The sequence below is a fragment of the Grammomys surdaster genome, unplaced genomic scaffold (genome assembly GCF_004785775.1).
Source record: "Grammomys surdaster isolate TR1022 unplaced genomic scaffold, NIH_TR_1.0 191, whole genome shotgun sequence".
Taxonomy (NCBI): Eukaryota; Metazoa; Chordata; class Mammalia; order Rodentia; family Muridae; genus Grammomys; species Grammomys surdaster.
In genome coordinates this window covers 1570990-1591673 of record NW_021604636.1, presented here as the reverse complement: position 1 = coordinate 1591673, position 20684 = coordinate 1570990, and the positions used below count along the sequence as shown (strand labels likewise).

At 40.5% G+C, this 20684-nt stretch overlaps 1 protein-coding gene across 2 annotated transcripts in view; it reads right to left on the bottom strand.

Moving 5' to 3' along the window:
- The window catches only part of Galnt3 (polypeptide N-acetylgalactosaminyltransferase 3), a 31004-nt gene extending 13125 nt beyond the window's left edge, over positions 1-17879 (bottom strand). For both annotated transcript variants that reach the window (XM_028769212.1, XM_028769213.1), the window contains exons 1-4: positions 17596-17879; positions 10207-10830; positions 5914-6086; positions 1438-1587 (exon numbers count right to left, since the gene is read on the bottom strand). In XM_028769212.1, the coding sequence (XP_028625045.1) occupies positions 1438-1587; positions 5914-6086; positions 10207-10721 (838 nt within the window). In that variant the 5' untranslated portion in view covers positions 10722-10830; positions 17596-17879. The remainder of the gene's footprint in view (positions 1-1437; positions 1588-5913; positions 6087-10206; positions 10831-17595) is intronic.
- Between the last annotated feature and the right edge of the window lie 2805 nt (positions 17880-20684).

Here is a 20684-nt window from a genome sequence, read left to right as displayed (position 1 = left end):
ACCTCTACTCATCACCTCCTCTGTGTGTGTGTGTGTGTGTGTGTATGTGTGTGTGTGTTATCTATCGCCACCATACTGTACAACAGACCTCTAAAAGAAGGGACATCTTAAGGGTTCTTGTGATAAGAATAAAATTAAAAAGAAATAATAAAGTAAGGAAAATTCTTCTAAAAGACAATGACCTTTTTCTGCTAGAATGGGAAGTAGACACTAATACACTTGCCATCCTTTTCCTTTAAGAGAGGGCTATGAATCAAGGTAACCTTTGCACTTAGCCCTAACATTAGTCTAAGTTATTTAAATAAGTGTTCCTCTCCACAACTAGGGCACAGTAACTGAAATCTTAATTTCTCTTCTTGAGTCTTAAGAGAAAGGGAGTCAGAGAGTTAGAATATTCTGAATTTAGTGGCTAGAGAAAAATTATCCAAAGCTGCTATAGTCCTGATGGAAGTGGGCCTGAGCCAGGGAGTCCCATGAAAGTCAGAATCATGGTCTTCAACCAGACTGCATATCACACAGGTGAGACCCTCATTAAATTAATCATGGCAGTCGTGGACCAGAAGAACCACTGTTCAGCAGAAGAATTCCAAACCAGATCTTACTGCAGTTTTGGGTCAGTGAAAAACACCTCTCAATCTCCATTCATTTTCCAAATGCTAAATTAAAAGAATATCAGATGTGATGGCTCTCCACAACAACAGCAAAATACAAAAGCCTTCCTGTAATAATCAGTCTATGTTTCAAACAGATTTTGGGTGAAGTGTAACCCAAGAGCTGGGCATGACAAGGTCCAGCATTCATAGGAAGAGTAAAACTCTCAAAGCTTACAGTTCCAGGCACTAAGTGCTTTGTTAATGCCTAGCATATCCATTGCAAGCTGACTCTAAATGCCTTTCTAAAACTATCAACAGTGCCACTGAAAACAATAGAAACACAGGAAAAATACCCCAGTGTAACAAAAGTGGCAAAACTGCAATCTTCATGGATGAGATAGCAGGATACTCCTTCCTGGGCAGAAGAGATTCAACGACTCTTCAGCAGGGGGAGCAAAGAACAATAAAAGTGGGAGTATTGAAATATAATTTAATGATTGTGCTGATCATTCCTAGGTAAAAGTTCAACCTCACAGTATAGGAATGAAAAACAGCAAGGAAACAGTCCTCCCTGTCTTCTGTTTTCTTAAAGAATGAACATCTGGGGCAGGGGGTTCATAAGCAAAAATCACCCACAGGGAAAGCTGAGTTCTGTAAACACAGAGGAGCCAGGAGCTCAACAGGTGAAGCTCTGATGCAGAGCCACTAGCTGCTTGGCCTGTCATGGCTGTCATCAGTTAAAGATGCTATTCAGGAGAACGCAATTAGACATCTAAAGAAAATCAACTTTCAAACGAAGGGGAGTAGGAGGAAAGTTACAAGCCATCTGTAAACAGGCACTTACAGTGAGCGTCTAAGAACGTGAGCGTCTCGGCAGTTGCTACAGCTGCCCCTAGCAACCGCGCTGTGATCAGGCCTTTCCTTTCTTGCTGCCTGACAATTTTCACAATAGAAAACTGTTTTATGTATTCCTCTAGTTTTTCATGCAAATAGTCTGTAAAGGAGAAAAAAAATAGAATTAGCTTTTATTGAAATTTGTTTTCATATATAACGTGTGAAAGCTAAGGAAATCACCAGTCACTGATCCTTCTAAATTCATGTTAAGATTCTGTTAAATTCATTTGCTCGTTCTGTCAATAAAAGAAGCATTCTGTTACCTTTAACTCTTCAAGAAAACGAGACTTTGTATACAAATTATAACTCTTGTATTACCTAATGCTATAGCTTGGACTTATTCCATCCACTGCATACAATACATGCAATATGTCAGGGGCATCTGAGAAGCTTACACGGAGCAGACCCTAGGAGTTTAGAAAACTCTCAGAGAGTGACTACGGGAGTCAGATAGATTTCAATTTAAAAAGCAAAACAAAACAAAACTAAACTAAACTAAAAATGGTTAAACTGGTTCTAAAATTTGAGAATCATGGCAAGAAATGACAGGTCATCAATACATTTCAGTTTCACTAGCTGTTAGGCAGTGATCAAAACAGCTTAAATTCCAGAAGACAGGTAGAGATGTTCAGAGTTGTGGTAGGTGGGGGACATTTCTACCATCAACAGAAAACCTTAGGCTTCTCTTGATTTCTTTCCCAACACAATTCAGAACTAAGAAGGAGCACGTAAATTAGGTAGTTAAATGCACAGACAAAGCCACAGTAGCATACAGGATTCAGGATACTAAACATCTGAGTTTGATGAGATAGATAGAAGCAAAAGCTGAGAATACTGATGAAAGGAAACTGAGTCAAATCAATCAAGGGGTGTTTATAGTTTTAAGCACCTTCAGTCTACTCTGTACTATTAAATTATTTTTGGTGTGGTGGGCATTTTGTTTTGTTTGTTTCAGACATAGTCTTGCTACCAAGCCCAGGCTGGCCTAGAATGGAATGTACAATCCTCGTGCCTCAGCCTACAGAGTTGCTGAGATTACAGCTTATACCAATGCATCTAGCCCGCCATTAAATTTTTTAATTCTTGTTAGTATGTAATTGAGTCTAAGTGACCTTGTTAGGCTCAGAACTCACATACACGGGGGAGTAGAGAAAGTAACACCCTATGGTGTGTGTTTGCTCCTGCCACATTTCAAAGGCAATGCAGCAGAGTTTTGCTTTGTCTTGGATGACATAGGTGTCCTCAAAGATGCAACGGGGAATGTTGCTGTTGTGAAGGTTAAGTATTTATCAGGGGACTGGTACTTCAGGAAGAACACCCAGGGAAAGGAAGGCTAAGCCTTACTATCTCGCTGCTGCTACCACTGACTTGGTATCTTAACTCCTTGTAGGTACGCCTGGGATAGTCTCCTCCATACATGCAAGGCTGCATGATACCCACATGCAAAACCATAAAACACTTTCAGTGACTTGCAAATTTCAAAAGTGTTCATGTGGCTTTATTCATTGTAGTTGCAACATATCTTTCCAATACATTCTGCCCCCATCTCTGAAAGAGGTTGCAGAGATGGCTCAGGCGTTAAGAGAATTGACTGTTCTTCCAGAGGACCAAAGTTCAATTCCCAGCATCCACATTCTGGTTCTTAACTATTTATAATTCCACTCTCGGGGATCTGACACCCTCTCTTGGCCTTCTTGAGCACTGCGTGCATAGATAACAAACATAGATATAGGTAAAACACCTGCACTCAAAATATAGAAAAATCATTAACAAACAAAGAAACAAATGAAAAAACCCAAACATCTAAATTATATTCAAATTCTTATCTGCTCCTTAGATTTTATCCAACTCACACTCCATTTTGGGAAGGTAAATGTAAAAATTACATCAGATCAGAGATCTTGGGTTTGAGCAGTATTCCTTTTAACTCTTTGACCTTAGACAAGTTATTGTACCCTTTCTATACTTCAGACCCCTTATCTACAGGAAGGACAGGACAGAACTAGCAGCACAGGTGAAAGTTGGGACAATGAGATGGGACTCCTGGACAGTAGAATGCAAGGCCTACCAGGTGGCACTACTCTTAAAATGTTACCTTTGGTTCGGCTGTCACTAGGATTTAACTATCTTATTGGTACTTGAATGTCTACATCTCATGCTGCTTTTCCTAAACAAACTGGTATCAGGAACTAGTTTCTCTGTCTGTTTCTGTCTCTTGTTTCTCTCTCTCTTCGTGTGTGCGTGTGTGTAGATATGAATGGGAAAGTAAACCCAGTGCCTCAAGCTCCTGGACAGCACTCACTGGCACCTGAGTGGCATGGAGCGATGTTATGGGGAGAAGCAAGGTAAGCCATTGGGAAAATGTCTAGCTCATCGAATAAAATATTCTGAAGCCCAAAGGGGATGCTAATCAGTGTTAGGTGAAAGACGTTAAATTTTAAATGGGTATGATGCTAATGTAACTAGGTAAGCTTTAGGCTTTATTTTGAAAGTGATTAGGAAAGAAAAATAAAAGGAATGGTTGAAACGGGAAGAAGACGAATGGGTATGTCTTCATTTCTGTGTCCCTTAATTCAGTGGTTCTTTGAGCTTTTAAATAGAGAGGCGGTTTTCAACTGAATGCCCACTAGAAGTAAATGTGCCCTGCCTCTATGGTCTCCCTACTTAGGACAATCCAGCAGAACAAACACTGTGTATGAAAGGACATTTGAGAAATCTAGGAGGAAAAAAAAGAAAAGAAAACATCCTTAAGACTATATTAGTGGCTTTTTCCAGGTAAACTCAGAGTTGACACAGATCTTAATCAAGCATGACTTAAAACCCACTGGCTGCCGTCCAACCAGACAGGAAGAACCACAAAATCGGATTAAGCAGCAAAATACCAGCTAGTTACAATTAAGTGCTAAAGTAATCGGAAAGGGTGTTAGAGGAAAAGGTGTTAGAATCAAAGATCAACAGAGTGTGTAACTCCATTTCCCTTCCTTTTCTTAGCCCATTCTGGGTTTTGTTTGTTTGTTTTTTTCTATTTGTTTGCTACAGCCCCAGGTATCAGTTGGTGTTGCAGGCACCCAACACCACATCTCAAGTGTGGATGTCTAAATTGAGTCCAGAAGACAAGAATTATAAAACTTCCTCATTTGGAGACTAGTTATCACACTCATGTCAAAAATCTCTGAATTGGGAAATGTTTTCTTTCCTGCCCAAGTGTTTCTCTTTATTGGGAATACAGCCTGACTTTATTCTAAATGTTTAAGTGAAACCATGGAAACACAGAGTTGTACAGATATGATGAGGTTAATAGCTTCATCTTATGCCCACACATTACCATGTCTGGATAGTGATACAAGTAATGTAACCTAACGGGTACTCACTCATCTTTTCCTTTTCTTGTGCACCCAAGATGATGCACATAACAGTGTTTTGGGTTTAATGAGGACATTTTGTACCTATTTTACAAAATGAAGAAACAACTAAAAGTTGGGATTAAGCATCTGGGAATCAAACTGCAAACCTGTGTTTACGCAGGAGTAAATTTTGTAATCACTGAAATAAATTGTTTTATACTTTTCATAATTGTACTTTTGAAAGATTGGAAACCAGAATATTTATTAGACTTTTGATTCTGATTCAAAATATCTAATTGGTGTCTGACTTACGATTTTAAGTAGAAACAGACATTTAAAGAGCACTGCTAATTTTAAAAACAATATTGACTTTTTTTTTTTTTTTTAAAGCCCAGGTCTGAGGACATCCTTCTGTGGTACAGCAGTTACCTGACATGCACAAAGTCTCTATTAGAGCCTCAGCACTGCAATGGGGAATGCCTGAATAAACCAAAATGGAGCGACATGGTGGCATCAGGCACTTATTAACATCATCTGTTAATTATGGTACTTACATGAATTCCTTCATATTTAAAAACCCAACAATGCTCCAGTTCTGTATCATACAATGGGATGCTTCTTATAACCAGCAGCATATTGATTAAACTCACTGTAGTATTCCTTTTCAATGGTTTAGAAGGCAATGACATCATTTACATTCGAAACAGCATGACATTGTCTCCATTTTACCAATAAAGAGACTCAGGCTGAAGAGGAAGTAACTTAACAAATTCACACAGCTGGTTAGGACCAGGGCTGGAGTTTCAGCCCAGGCAGCTTTACCTCAGGCTCACATCTGGGCACTTAGTCACTGTGCTCTAGAGTAACAGCCACACACCCAGACCTACAGTTATGACTAAGGGTGTTCAGAGAGTCTAATGACCTCAAATGTCCAACTGTGACATCCTAAAAGTCAGACTCCACCATTTGTCACACCACCCAACCCCATCAGGTTCTGGTATGATACCTAGGGTGTACAACGCAAACCAGGCAGACTTTGGGCATGATCACATGGATTTATTGATAAGCATGTGCTTTCTTACCATCTACACTAGCATCGTCCACCAAAATGATCTCCTTCAGCAGTATGGCAGGCGAAGAATAGAGCACACTGTGGACGGTCCTAAGCAGCGTGGACCACGCTTCATTGTGAAAGACTATTATGACACTGGTGGTAGGCAGGGGTGGACAGCGCTTAAACTTTTGTTCAATACATCTAGAAAAAGCCAAAGAAGTGGGAGAGTAGTTATGACTCTTGACTTAGCCGTGGTCACATCATTTTTTACACCACTGCTTGAGCTATCACCATTTGATCATCCTCGCCCCAAATGACAGCAGATGGCTTTCGTCCTGTATGAAATTACCTTCATGATGTAGAAACATAACTAGGTTAAAGCAAAGCTCTACAGGCAGCTCATTCAGCCTAACCGTGCCCAGTGTATGATTGCTGAGTTTTCTACACAGTCTGATTTTAGAAAGAAATACAGCCTATAAATGAAGCAACATGCAAAAATCAAACTTTCTAGCTACTGTTCGATAAGAACCATAGCTAAGTCACCCATTTTCTTGTCTAAGTCACCCATTTTCCTTATTTTTGATTTAGACTGTATAACTTCATCAATCGGATACTCAGTTTTGTTGAAATTATTTGAAATTAGACATGTTTGCATGTATAGGATGTGTGTTTCCTAAGTATTCTCCCAGGTTAATTTAATCAATTTACTTTATATATGGACTCAAAATAGGAAGTAAGCCCACCATAAAACCTAGGTTCTTTATGATCTTCAAAAGCCTGGTGCTACTTACCCATCTGTACTGAGGAACTCACTCTGATAATGTGATTTGCTGATTAATTAAGACCTATCATATTCAAGCTGTCCTTTAACAGGATACGTTTAGAAATCTAAAGACCTATATATTCATGGTAAAAGGTTCCCACTGGAACAGTCATGATCATACATGACTCAGTAGCAGCAACTGGAAGGCAAGGCAGGCGAATCTCTGGGAGCTTGAGCCAAGCCTGTCTACACAGCAAACAAGAGGCCAGTCAAGGCTACATACTGAGACTCTGTCTTTAAAAAAATGTCTTGTGCATATGACCATCTGTTACATAGATGTATACACAGAAAGGACTCCTAAGTGGTCTTGACATGACTAACTAGTGTTAGCATCAATTACCTAAAAGCATTAGTTACATATTACTATCAAGTTCACTCATGTGACATTGTCTTCTTCACAGCAAACATTATTTATAAAATCATGAAGACAGGAGAATGATGGTGGCTCAGTACAGCCTCCAGCCCTTGAGATACTAAGATCCTCACAGTTGCCAGCCTTTGGAGTTGAGGTGACAACACTGGGGCATAAAACTAATCATGTGTGTTCTGTGCAGCAGATCAGCTGATAAGGCAACCTTGTCTATATGGTCACGTAAATGTCAAACATGGTTGTATCGTTTTTGGGCAGCAGACTCTATCATTTTTCCCACCCTATAAAAACAGTACATGGACAATCAAACATTGCTGCTCAAACTCAAAGGCAAGGAAGTAAATCATTCACTCATAGAGATAAGACCCAAGAAACTTCAGCTGCTTTGAGTGGCCAATATGGCCATCTCCAGCATGGCAGTTGGGCCTCCAAAGAATCAAATTCTCTCACAAAAAGCTTTTATATCCATAAATAGGTAGTAACATATTTAGAACTCTGCCTAAAGCAGGTCAGTAGGATGAAATGTTTATGGAAGAGGAAAGGAATTTGATCAGAGGGACTTGTCAAGAGGCCATGTCAGCTAAGCTGAGGGGGAAGGGGAAGGCAATCAAACTGCACCATTGGAGGTACAATGCCACACTGTAAACTGAATTCTGAATATACTACCAAGAAAGAACAAAACACGCACACACACACACACACACAGACACACACAGACACACACACACACACACACACACTTACTTTACAGTAAGACACAGAAAGAAGTTATAAAATATAAGTTCTTATTTTAACACATTATAGTTTATAAACCAACATAAACGCTAAATAAGATTTCTGGAAAAACTCTATGGCATAGTATTTTCTTATGGTATAGGGAGGGAAGAGGATTTAGAGATTAAGGATTTTTACATACGTTTAGTTGCTATGTGGTCAATACAGTATCAATTAAAAGTTATATAATATTAAAGATGCAATATACAAAACAGTGTGCATGCGCACGCACACACACACACACACACCCCACTCGTAAAATGCTATCAGTTTAATCATGGCTTTCCCTCTGTTTAGGTAAGCTAGGATTTATTATAGGTAACTATTAATATGAATCAGTAAAAAGTGACAGCAGGAGGGTCTTAGCAAAGCGTTAGCTATATCATTAATGAAAGCGATAACATCTCTCAGTATGATATTATAAACTGCAATCATTCTGAAATAATGTACACAGTAAATTTATGCTAAAAAGCCAATTCACTTCTTTTAAAATAGTGCAATCAAATGAGCAGCCACAGAGATTCTATATTTACTGTAAGGAAATTTGTATATTTCAGCATTTAGAAGCTGCTTAAATTATCAATCAGTTTATCACCTAGCTCTAAGAGGAACTAGACCCAAACGACTGATGAGTCTTGAAAAAATGCTATGAGTTTTACCGAAGAAGGGGGTTGTGCTAATTCTGGTTACATTCAATGTTAAGAAATGACTGGGATTTAGTACACACACACACACACACACACACACACACACACACACCCCACCTCCACTCCTGACAAAGTGCTATCCAGGAAGTAGTAGAGGAGATCGTCAACTCCTAAAACATAACTGCTGTGAACGTGCTCAGCTGATTGTCTTCTCCTCAGTAATTAAATTACTGAGCATTATTGAAGCTTGCTAATGCTAGAATTAAAATGCTCATCTTCAGCTGATTGTAACTGACATCTCAATGAATAAAAACTATGCTTAATGAATTTTTATGTGGATTGCTTTTCAGTCATGAATTCTCCCAGAATTAATAAAACGTAATGCTGCATCAGAATCTAGTGATACAAGAAAGGAACTCTTAAACACTAGGATATGTTACAGAGCAACCGTTTCTTCCCACATTTACCTTGAAGTGACAGGCAACTTATCCTTGAACCACACTGATTAGAACAGTTACATAAGTCTACACCTGCAACTTCAACATGCAGGGACACATGGACTCAAGAGCAGGGTCTCACAATCACAAATCTAGCAAAATCTGAGTAAAAGAATAAACCCATCTACAAAAGTCTGCATTTTTTGTTTTGTTTGTTTGTTTCGATTCAATGGCAAATGTAATCTATTAAAACCATTAGGTAACAAAATATACAGTAGGCATTGGTTGCCTACTGTGTGCCTGTCTTGTGCTCTCAAAAATTCATAGATGCTCAGGAGTGCTGGAATTAATCTCACCTTTTGTAATTCAAATACAGCATTTAAACGTCACCTTATAGGTAGCAAACTAGTTTTTTGTTTTGTTTTGTTTTTTAAAGATATACTTATTATGTATACAATATTCTACCTGCATGCCAGAAGAGGGCACCAGATCTCATTATAGATGGTTATGAGCCACCATGTGGTTGTTGGGAATTGAACTCAGGACCTCTGGAAGAACAGTTAGTGCTCTTACCCTGTGAACCATCTCTCCAGCCCCCAAATAGTTAATTAGCAGAGAAAGATCTTGTACAGTCGAGACAAGCATGTAAATGACACCAGTTATGGTGTCACTTTTGCCTCTTGGTACGTGGGAGCTAATTCTATAGACACGAGAAAGCAGCAGCAGAGCTCTGAGCACGTGGAGGGTAGCTGCAACAACAACCACCCTTAAAACAAAGTGTACAAGACACAGGGCACTCTGAGATATAGTCATGGAGTGACGGTGCTCACAAAGTGTGTGACACACTTCACAAACCAGTGAAATACCTAAGAGCTTCAAAATCTTGGCACATTTTAAAAAACATTTCTATTCCACAGCAAATCAAAGACATGAAAACAACCCCCTTACCTCCCACATTTCTACAAGAACTGTCCAAATGTTCCTAAATAGACAAAGAAATTATGCCATTTGAGAAAAAAAATTTCCCCAGCATACAGCAGATCTAGAATTCAGTTTCCTAATTCCGAAGGTACATTTTATGCCTCCAGTGCCAAACCAGTAAGAGCTAAGGATACTCCACCTCGATCATTATAAACGAGAACAAAGCAAACATCAAACAAACAGCATTGCCTGATATTCTGCTTGCAAGCGCCTAAAGAATCAGCCCCAGTTAGTGCCTCTTCCATGGAAACTCTGCTGACAAACGGTAAGTGAATATTCTGGAACATACTCAGGCGGTCGGGTGTCAGGTCCGAGATCCCGGTGTAGAGAAATTCTGTCACTTGCAAAGGCATTGAAGCAGTGCTTCGTTTCCCCACGCTCTTTCTCCTTCTGCTCCTCTGGGGTGAGGTGGGTGATCTTAAAGGGCTTGCCAGAAGCACCAGGTGCGTTAGAATCCTGAGGCGGGCGGTCAAGAACAGGTTTCAACTCTGCTGCTGTGTAGTACCCTTGCAAACAGGGCCTCTCGGGGACGTCCAAGTTCTCCTTGATGGGCGCTCCTATTTGCATCTTTGGCATGGCATCTTTAATGTTATTTACAGCTTCTAGCATAAAGTCAAACATTTTGTTTTTGTTTTTCAAGTTTCTCTCCATCTTTGATTCCTCCTTCGAGTATTGAACACTTACTTCTCTTTGCATTAAAATCACAACTACTAAAAAGAAAAAGATGACTGCACCAAGCTTCCAGAACTTTCTGTGGTAATGTCTTTTAATGTGCAATTTTACTAGTCGCTTGAGGTGAGCCATTCTGGCATTAAATGCTTCTTACTTGACAGATAACAGTTATGGTTTCCTTTGTTACTTATACTCTTTAACATAGGTTTGCCGGTAAAAGGGTTTCTTTAAATGGTAATACCTAGAAACAGAGGTGATAGATGGCATTAGTATTAGGAACAATTCCTTCCTATAGTCAGGGTACAACTCATTACTTCAACCAACAACTGAACATAAGCTGCAATGTACTCTTATGGCTTAAAGGATACACAGACATTTAAACCTTAAGAAAATTATACCTCAAGAAGAAACCACTTACGGTAATTGACTATGACCTACTGGGCCGTACAGCTTTCTTGCCAGGAAAAACAAAAGCAAACAAACACAAACAAAACCACACACACACACACACACACACACACACTTCATCCACTCTGTCAATAACTACTACTACTATATGATATACACCAAATACTGTATTAGAAATATATTTTCAGAATTTAAAAAGGAGTATCGTCACTTGATAACCAAGGAGTCAAAGACTTCATTAAGCAGATAATAAACAGGACAGAGTTACTGGAAAGTAAAGCCATGCTAGCATGCGCTGCCAAATATCCTCACCAGTGACCTTTTCTTGTGCTGGGCACTAACTTATGAAGCACCACCTCAGCTAAGAGGGCAGATCAAGCTGCTTTACCAGGAAGGTCAGCTGCCGTTCTCTCCCAGATGTGCTCATGTGACAGTTCTGTGGGTCATAGTGGATTCTCTACAGCAAGGCCAGCAAAAGCACTTAAGTCATTGTTTTCGGCAGCTATTTCCATAACTCTCATAAACGCAAAGCCTAACAGCACAATGCAAAATGCATTAGCTTCACTTGAGGTGTTTCTGGGCCTGCAGGGTTTAAAGGACAGGAGCTGGCTTGTTGAAGGGCTGTTTGCAATTGAGCATGAGGAGAGAACACAGTGTTCAACAGGTCCTGGGCCAATGGGAATTTCTGACAGCCTGAATCAGGCTGAAGTTGATTTTCTTCATGGTGCTTTAAAATATATTATGTAAAAGGGCTCCGTATGTGACTCCAGGCCACGCACTGTTGTAGCCAACACATTAGGAGGGGTGAGGAAAGGAAAACTGCCTGTTGGCCCCCAGCCTCCAAAACAAAGGAAATGTCATTTGTGACTGAAAACTAACTTGGACACTTTAGTCAACATTTGTTCCTAAGTTATTAAAAAAAAATTAAAATGAGAAAAGCACATTAACCTTGGCCCCAAACGATACCTCAATTATGATGTCTACTGCCCATAAAAGTGAGATTCCAATAATTCTGGGCATTTCTAGCTTTAGGAGCCTCATGTTATAATAAAGTGAGTGACCTGTGAGGTTTTAACGTTTCTTTCAAATCTTCCCATAGCTCTGTAATTTCCTATGTGTCAAATATTGTTCTAGGCGGGGCCACCACATTCCAGATGGCAGTTCCCCTCAGCGACCAGAGGCTGAGCCTTCTTGAGGTAACAGAAGGCAGGCCAAGAGGCAAAACAAGGTCATCTGTGCAATGGAGAGACTACAAAGGCAGGACAGTTTCTAGAAATCTTAGGGGAAAGTGCCCACCAGTGACTGACACGGCCGGACAGAATCTTGAAAGATAGTACACTTTTAGGTCGATTGACAAGACACAGATGAGAGACTGAATGGCGGGTGTTTTTGAAGGCTTACAAGAAAGGCTGTGGCCGACCCAACCCAAGCACGGCAATGGAAGGGAAGCCCAGGTGGGAAACAGTACATGATTACACAGTGAGGTCAGGCAGGTAGAGTCCAGGTCACAACACACCTGAACATCTTCCAGGGAATCTGCAATTTACCATTTTCTTCTTCTTCTTTCAGGGGCTGATGATTTTAAGGGAGGATCCTAACCAACTGTATGTATTAGAAAAGTCAGCCAATAAAGGGAATATTCAGGGAGGCACTAGAAGGGCAGAGAGGTCTATGAAGGCTCCAGCGACAGGATTACTCAACAGCATTTGGTGAGAGAATAGGAGCCAGATGCGTTCAGTGATTGACTTAACACAGTCAACAGTTCTGAGGTTTGTCAGAAACCTGCCTTTGGGAGTCCCGTAAGAAGCTATTCACAGAGATGAGCAGCTTCCTGGGAGGGGTTAGGTACTGAGGAACAGTGCTGGCTTCAGAAGTCATGTGCACTTTTTTCTTTCTTTCTTTTTTTTTTTTTATGTGCAGCTGAGGCCAAGATAACTTCGGGTTGGCTGCCTGGGGTAGATAGCTACCTCCACAAATAACCAATTGTTTCAGACTTCTGTGTAAGTCTGGGAAAGAGTTTGGGTAACAGTGGGTTAGGCTACAAGGACACAGGTCTATCACCCAAGTCAAGTCCCAGAAAAAAGATGGAGTGGGGAAGAGGCCAGCTCTAGAAAAGTCATTGCCTGTAGGGGCCTGGTACTAGAGAAAGCCATGAAATGAAGCTGCACAGTGGCACAAGTATGTTCACTAAGAGCCCAGAAGCTTGGAAGGGAATCTCCTGTTATCCTCAGTGACTTTGAAGCACTTTATGACAGGGCTGAGCACTGTTCGGGTGGCACAGGAGAAATACCTAGGAGGTTCCATGGGTGTGTCATTTCCTCTACTTGATCACTCAAAGCTTTCTCTTGAAGTCAAAAATCTTTTGGTGTCTTTAGATGAGAGAGAAACCTTTTCAGGGTCTGCTAAAAGGGTTAAATATGTATCCTCAGATACCAGCTCGAGTCTTTCAAGGCCCCAACCACATAGACTGTTAGTAACTCCCAGGCAGTCAGTAAAGACCTATACCTCACCTCCGACATCTCTCATCCTAAACATACTGGACAATTTCTATCTTTAGGTAAAATTTCTTTCTTTCTTTCTTTTTTTTTTTTTTAAAAAAAAATCTTTCACAAATAACAATGTATAGGGCTAAATTCTGCATTGGTCCATTCTCTGGGCTACCAGATAACTGCAAACTCATTTGTAAATTAGGCTTGAGTTTCCTTTCTATACCATCTGGACTAAGAAAATCCCCCTAAGAAGTCATAGAAATGGGCTGAAGGAGACAACGTGCTGTGGTTTGGCAAGTGTCACCCGAGGAGCCTTGTTAAGGTTTGACCCCTCGCCCTGTTCAGAGGAAGGAGAATGTTGGTGAAGTGAAGTCGGATGTGAGTGCCACTCCATCTGCTACTTGACCACGTAAGTTACTAATTTGGTATTTTCGGTTTCTAGGAACTGGTGCACAAGTCTGAGCACTTCGTTTTCTCCCAGGGATACTCTCTAGTAAATGGCTGTCCGTCCAGCTGGAGAAGAGTTCTGGGTCTGTGAACTGGCTTAGGGTTGGAAAAATGGCTCAAACTATAACTCTCGATTCTGACAACTAAAAGTTGCCCATCTGTTTCATTCATTCCTGACCTACTAGGAATCTGCCAGAAACATCTCAGTCACCAGAAAAGACATGGAAGACAATGCTTTCTGATGCCTCTCCACTCTCCCTGCCTTCCATGAGGAAGGATGTATCTACTCAACCTTTTGGTGAGTAATGGTTGCTGTCACCTCTTTGCTTTTACTGCTTACTGGATCCCATTAACACCACTGAACTTGGGAAGCTGATCCTGGCAACCTACAAAGAGCAACAGCAACCGCAGACTGCTTCTTCACAGGTGCGCCGGCACTGCTCATGGGTGCGTTTCACAACTCCTGGGGAAGGAATGTTGAGCGACTGGAATGCAGCCCCAGGGTGAGTGTCCAAGATGCACTTAGCAAGTAGCATCCGTTGTTCCACTTATGGGGTTGGGGGTACAAAACTCCTAAGTAGAAGGTCATTTCTGTCCATTCATTCTTCCTTTGAAAGCCAGGGAGTGTTAAAAGGATGGAGACGTGGAGACCTTCTTAGTAAGATCTGTTTCTCAGCTACGTCCATCTCCCTACCGGCTTACTTTCCACTCCTCACTAGATCTCATGCTGTCCTCTCAGTGGCGACCAGCATGTAGACATGACAGCAAATTCTCCATGAAGAATCAGTCAGTCCCTTCCTCTCCACCTTTCTTTCTTGTGATTTGAAGACCCTATGGTCTCTAGTTTAACTACTCAATGCCAAAAAGAAAAAAAAAAGACAACGCATAAAATGAATAATTGTGTCTATGTTCTTACTAAACTGCTTGGTTTGTTTGATTGGGGGGTGGAGTGGAGGGGAGGGTTGTCTGTTTTTTGTTTTGCACAGGCTGTGCACCAAATCTGGCCCCAGGGCTGTACTTTGCTAACTCTCGCTCTAAAAATCCTGAAGGCTTTGGATTTCTACCTAGTAAGTTTCCCCCTTACTCCTTCCCTAGTTAATCAACCTTAGCTGTAACATAATCAAATTCAATACTTCAAATCATTTACAGTATTTTTAATACTGTATCGGGGGCAAATGTGCTGAATATGAAATATAAAATAGATTTGACAGCTTCAGTCATCTTTGGTACTTCTACACCACTCTCTCTGGGTGGCTAGGCAACCAACAGCTCCTTTTATTACAAGCTTACATTGGATGTAAACCAGTGTCCCCATAAAACTTAACTGTTCCTTTAACAGGTGACCTCAGATAGGGTCATTTTCCTTAAGGCCATGAGCAGTCAGTTGTCACAGACTGAAGCTGTGTGTCCTTGTCCTGAATGCCAAGTTCCAAACAGGGTAGGGATGAGTCTGTAATCCGGTGGTATTTAAATTTAACTCCTTAAACAATGAGTAAGGTCTTGGGGGATTTTAAGCACTATGATAACTAAAACTGAAAGTTAAAATGATTAGCCTTTAAAGTTGTACTAGAGGCTGGAGAGATGGCTCCGTGGTTAAGAGCACTGACTGCTCTTCCAGAGGTCCTGAGTTCAATTCTCAGCAACCACATGGTGGCTCACAACCATCTGTAATGGGGTCTGATGCCCTCTTCTGGTGTATCTGAAGACAGCTACAGTATACTAATATAAATAAAATAAATAAATTAACAAAAAAACACGTACTGGATATAAATTATTTTTGGAGAAAGGGGAGATCAGATATGAGAACAGAGGCTATTATGGGAGTATTAAAAATAATCTGAGCAAGAGATGAATAAAAGAGATATGTAGGCTTGGAAAAGAGACTTAAGAATCAGCTGAACTCAGCAAATCAGTTGTTAGGGAGGCTGTGAGATTCAATCTGAGTTGAGGATGACTCTCTGCTTGGTGAAAGGAACTTGCTAGTGAACTCTCTGTTCTAGAAGGAAAATTTTGTCAGACTGCAAAAATGAAAAAAAAAACATTGCATGCTATTTTTGAAAATGATGACTGTCATAAAAAGAATAACAAAGGAAATCAACCATGAAGATAACATGCAAAGGTGACAATGATTTTCATAATGCAAGATCTAGAGTTTCTTAACCCCACAGACCATTGCTGAAGAAGACACGTTACACAAAACAATAGAGGGAACAAATAGGAAGAGTCATAGGATCTGAAAAATAGCAACTCAGAGATGGCCTCAAAGGGAAATCACAAACAGAAGACCCAGGAGAGGCCCATACAGCCATAGTTTGAAGCAGAACAAGAGGACAGAGAGAAGGGACCAATAATCCAATGGTTAGACTGTAAAACTGAGATCTTGGAATACAAAGTTGGGCCCCAACTAAAATATGGAAAAGTTGGGCAAGTCATTCTTGTTAAATTGTTTAAGTACTAACCTTATAGTTTAAAGCAATCTCTAAGCTAGCCACAGGACACAGGACAAATGCTGGTAGTCTCAACTCTTTGGAGGATGAAGGATAAAGATTAGTTATGTAAGAAGCCTTTGAGGCCAATCTGGTCAATATAGCAAGAAGACTCTATATCAAATTAAAGAAAAACTACATTAATAACCAATCCTAGGCTGAGTGTGATGACAGATAGTTGCAGTCAAACACCCAGAAGCTTGAGGAAAGAGACTCTTGAAAACATCCTGGACTACACAATGAGTTCTAGGCCACCCTTATATACTAGAATGTGTCTCAAATACCAAACAAAACCTCAACGGGCTTGTTTCGATGTGTAGTGAATATCTATATAATCATAACAAATAAATGTTACAGTGCAAACAAAGAATGAGACTTCTGAGGAAGGAATAGCAGGAATATTTGTAACTGAAAGAGATAAATATTTATCTGCCGTAATGAGAAGTCAGCAGGCAATGACAAACCCCAATGTGAGAAAGAGTCCTCTAAGCATATTATTCCAAAGGTGAATGCTGTTAGAGGCGCCTAAGGAGAGGGTGGACAAGTGACTGGACACTTGTTACAGTTGCCACTCACTTAGTAGTCCCATTTAATTTTATTCACACATAGGTGGAGAAATCAGACTTTTATGGTTCTATGTCTTCTGAGATTTCAAGAACCTTCTAGATGGACATAAATGAACTAACCTCTGTTTTCTCAAAAAGAAAGGAGAAAAACAGTACATATGTCACAGATAGCTGTGAAAATTTAAGGTTACATGCAAATTGGTAAACATGGTTTAACACGTAGGGTAAATTTTAAAGTTGGCTACCCTCTTCTGGGAGGAAATTCATTTTAAAGGTTGATATAGACCTGAGTACCAAGTAGGTGGTTATTTCTTTAGGCTAAAGTTTAATGCAAGGCTGGGAGTAGGAGGAGTGGGGGAAGTGCTTAGGAATTCCACTTATTGGTTAGAGGTGAAAGCAAAGGAGTTCAGATTGGAACCTGAAGGCTGAGAATTAGCTGACAGGGAGGTGCTTATTACAGGCATGAAGAGAGAATGACACTTGGCAATGACCTAGAGGCAAGAAGAATCTGGCAGTAAAAGTGGTTGCCAGAGCTCAGGCAGGAGGGGGTGGAGGTGGCAGCAGCTGAGTCAGGCCCAGACTTCAGGCCACATTAAAGAGTTGGTCTTACCCTAAGGGCGTGGAAGGGCTTTGAGAAGGGGTCACTGTGGCCAAGTATTTTGAAAAGTCTCATTCTGGATGCAGTGTGAAGAACAAACCAGGAAGAAATCAGAAACAGTTCAGAAAGACTGGTTATCACAAAAGTCCAGGGGAGAGATGATGGTCTTACTGGGTCTGGGGAAAAGTCGAGCACATTTGGGAAGCATCTATGTAAGAGATAAAATACAGAGGGTTTGGTCAGGGACTAGTAAGAAATTTTAAAGGAGAATAGCTAATATCAAGAACTCTGTTTTTTATTTTCTGTCCGTGTCCTCCACCTTTGGTTTAGCCTAACTACACTCTACTTGCAGAAGACCTGCCCTCTCAGTGTTCCTCACCAGAAGCATGTTCTCAGTTGAAGAGTATTTACAAACAAAAGCTTCGTGGTCAATCCACCACAAAGTTAACGTTTCACTTCTGAAAACGGAATCTTATGGGAACACAAAAGTCCCAAAGTAACACATCCCAAAGGGATGGGCTGGACATACTAGCAGTCGAAGGTAAACAGGCAATGCTTTCCCCTCCCCTGTGACACTTTTTTTTTAAGTTGGTGCTGGGGATCAAACTGAGGGCCCCCACAGTGAGAGGCAAGTGGCTCTGTCACTAAGCCACCCTCCCAGCTGGCATCACTTCGCTCTTTTGCCCGCCAAACTCAGCTTGCAGAAAGCAGTTCCGGTTTACAGAGTTTGTCTCCAACTATCGCCTTGGAGATTCAGCGGAGGATAGATTGGAGGATGACAAGAAAGAGTCAGACAGGAAGTGAGGATGGCATCCTAGATAAGACCTGTTAACAGTCTGATAAAGGGGAGAGAGGGAGGGGACTCTGTTGTGGTGGGGACACAGTACAACGTTAAGCATACTGTGTGGACAAGTGACCTGATGATTGTTGAGTTAGTCTCTTTGACGAGGCCATATCAGAGTACTCTGCTCTGGCTGATTGGTAGACAAAAATGAAGTGTCCACACTCTAGAGACTGGGAAGATTAAGGCTGAGGTGCTGACAGATCTAATGCACAGAGAGGGCCCATTCCCATAATGGACACACTGGTATGTACACCCCACATAGCTGAATTAAAAAAGGCTACCAACTCTCCAACTGTCCTACCCAAATGAAGGCAGAGCCCTCATGACCCAATCACTGTCCAGAGGCTTTTTTGGAGATATTTTAAACTATGCAGCCTTCGCTCTCTATAGTGTGGTATGTAAACAAGCACTGTCCTTAAACTCAGAGTCCAGCCAGTCTCTGCTCCCTGGACGTAAGGACTAAATGTGTTTGCCTCCAGTACTCATTTCTTAACACCAACACACATGGAATTAGATTTCTATATATGCGTTTTGGAGAGACAGAAATACTCAGATGGTAACTATTGTAGAAGCTGATGAATCAAGGTTAAAAAATAATCTACTCATTTGTGGCCTGATACCCAGATAGTACTATAGACCATGGTCCACTCCTCCCTACTTTCTTGAGCCGAAGGTTTTTTTGAACCTTTATTAGGATAGTGGCATGGTTGATGTACCTAATCCATTGGGGCCTAGGGCAGTGCTACGAGATAAAAATCAGCACTGTTTCTGTATCAGCAGACACTTTTCCAGTGGTATATAGATGGCAGTTTCCTGACAGTTCAGGTTGACTCCATTTGAACTCAAGTTTTGCTAACAAATGAGTCACACGCAATTTTTGTGGGGAAGACATGGTAAAATTTCTAACATCTATAAATAGACTACAGGAAGTGAAACTTTTTCATTTTTGATTGTGCTATGATGAAGGTCCTGGTTTATACGCATATAATCTCCAGTTATTATGATGAGTTAAAAGACAGCCAGCAGGCAATTATATAGATAAGCAAATTAGTTTTCATGGTTTGAAATTCAAGCAAGTAGAGAGAAAAGGTTACAGAATTATGATCCCAATTTAGAGAATGACGAAGGAAGGTTTTGTCTAGTTGTCAGTAGCCACTAGTGACCCAGAATTCTACTTCCCACTTGCCTCTGTTTTACCATAAATTAATATACTTTGGTCTCCTGCCATTCCTGGAACTGATTTAACCTCAATGCTGTGACTGACACTACATTAGTTATGTTTTAATTACTCAGATTACATAATACTGATTATCCTGTATTAACCAGATGCACAACTGGATAGGTAACAGAAATTTCTCCTTTCTTCTTGATCAGGTTATAGACTAATAAACGATCTGTTTATTGCAAATGTATTACTATACTTTATGGACCAGAGAACTGAATGTAGCTACATGATTTTTGTGTTATCCACTTCTGAATTATAAAATATGGTAATATTTTCTGAAAGAGAAAATTTCCTTCCACCAAGAATGTGAAAGTGGGTTAAAGTTAAAAGTGTCTTTGAAAATGTTAATTATCCCCAATCAGACATTCACATAGGGATCTAATTGGGAGGGGGGTGAGCATTAAATATGAGATCTCAGCTATGTAGCTTAGGGCAGCCTGGAACTCACTATGTAGACTAGATTAGCCTCAAACACATCTGCCTCTGCCTCACACATGCTTGGGTTAAAGGTACATACCAATACCCTTGGTCTTACTCTAATTCATTGATTTATTTCAGTATATTTGTGTATATTTGTGTGTACAGATGGCTTGCCTGCATGTATGTGTGCACCTCATGTGTGCAGGCCCAAAGAGGCCAGAAAAGAGCGTCAGATCCCCTGCAATTGGTATAAGTGTGTTGTGAGTAACCATGTGGGTACTAGGAACTGAACGTTTTCTGGAAGAGCAGCCTATGCTCTTATCTGTCAAGCTATAAATCAGCACTTTAATCTAAATTTTGAATCTAGTATTTTATGGAAGAGAGGAAATGATTCCTGTAATTCATCTCTTGCACCTGTTTCATAATAAAAGTTAAAACATTAACAGAATATATATATTTACAGAATGTATTTATATAAGAATACATCAGAACACACACACACAAATTGGGCTATGCATTCCCTAGTAAATATTTTTTCATAATTTCCAACAGAACTATAACTCAGCTATAAACTTTGAATAAAATTAGCACTGGCATGTGTGTGTGTATGTG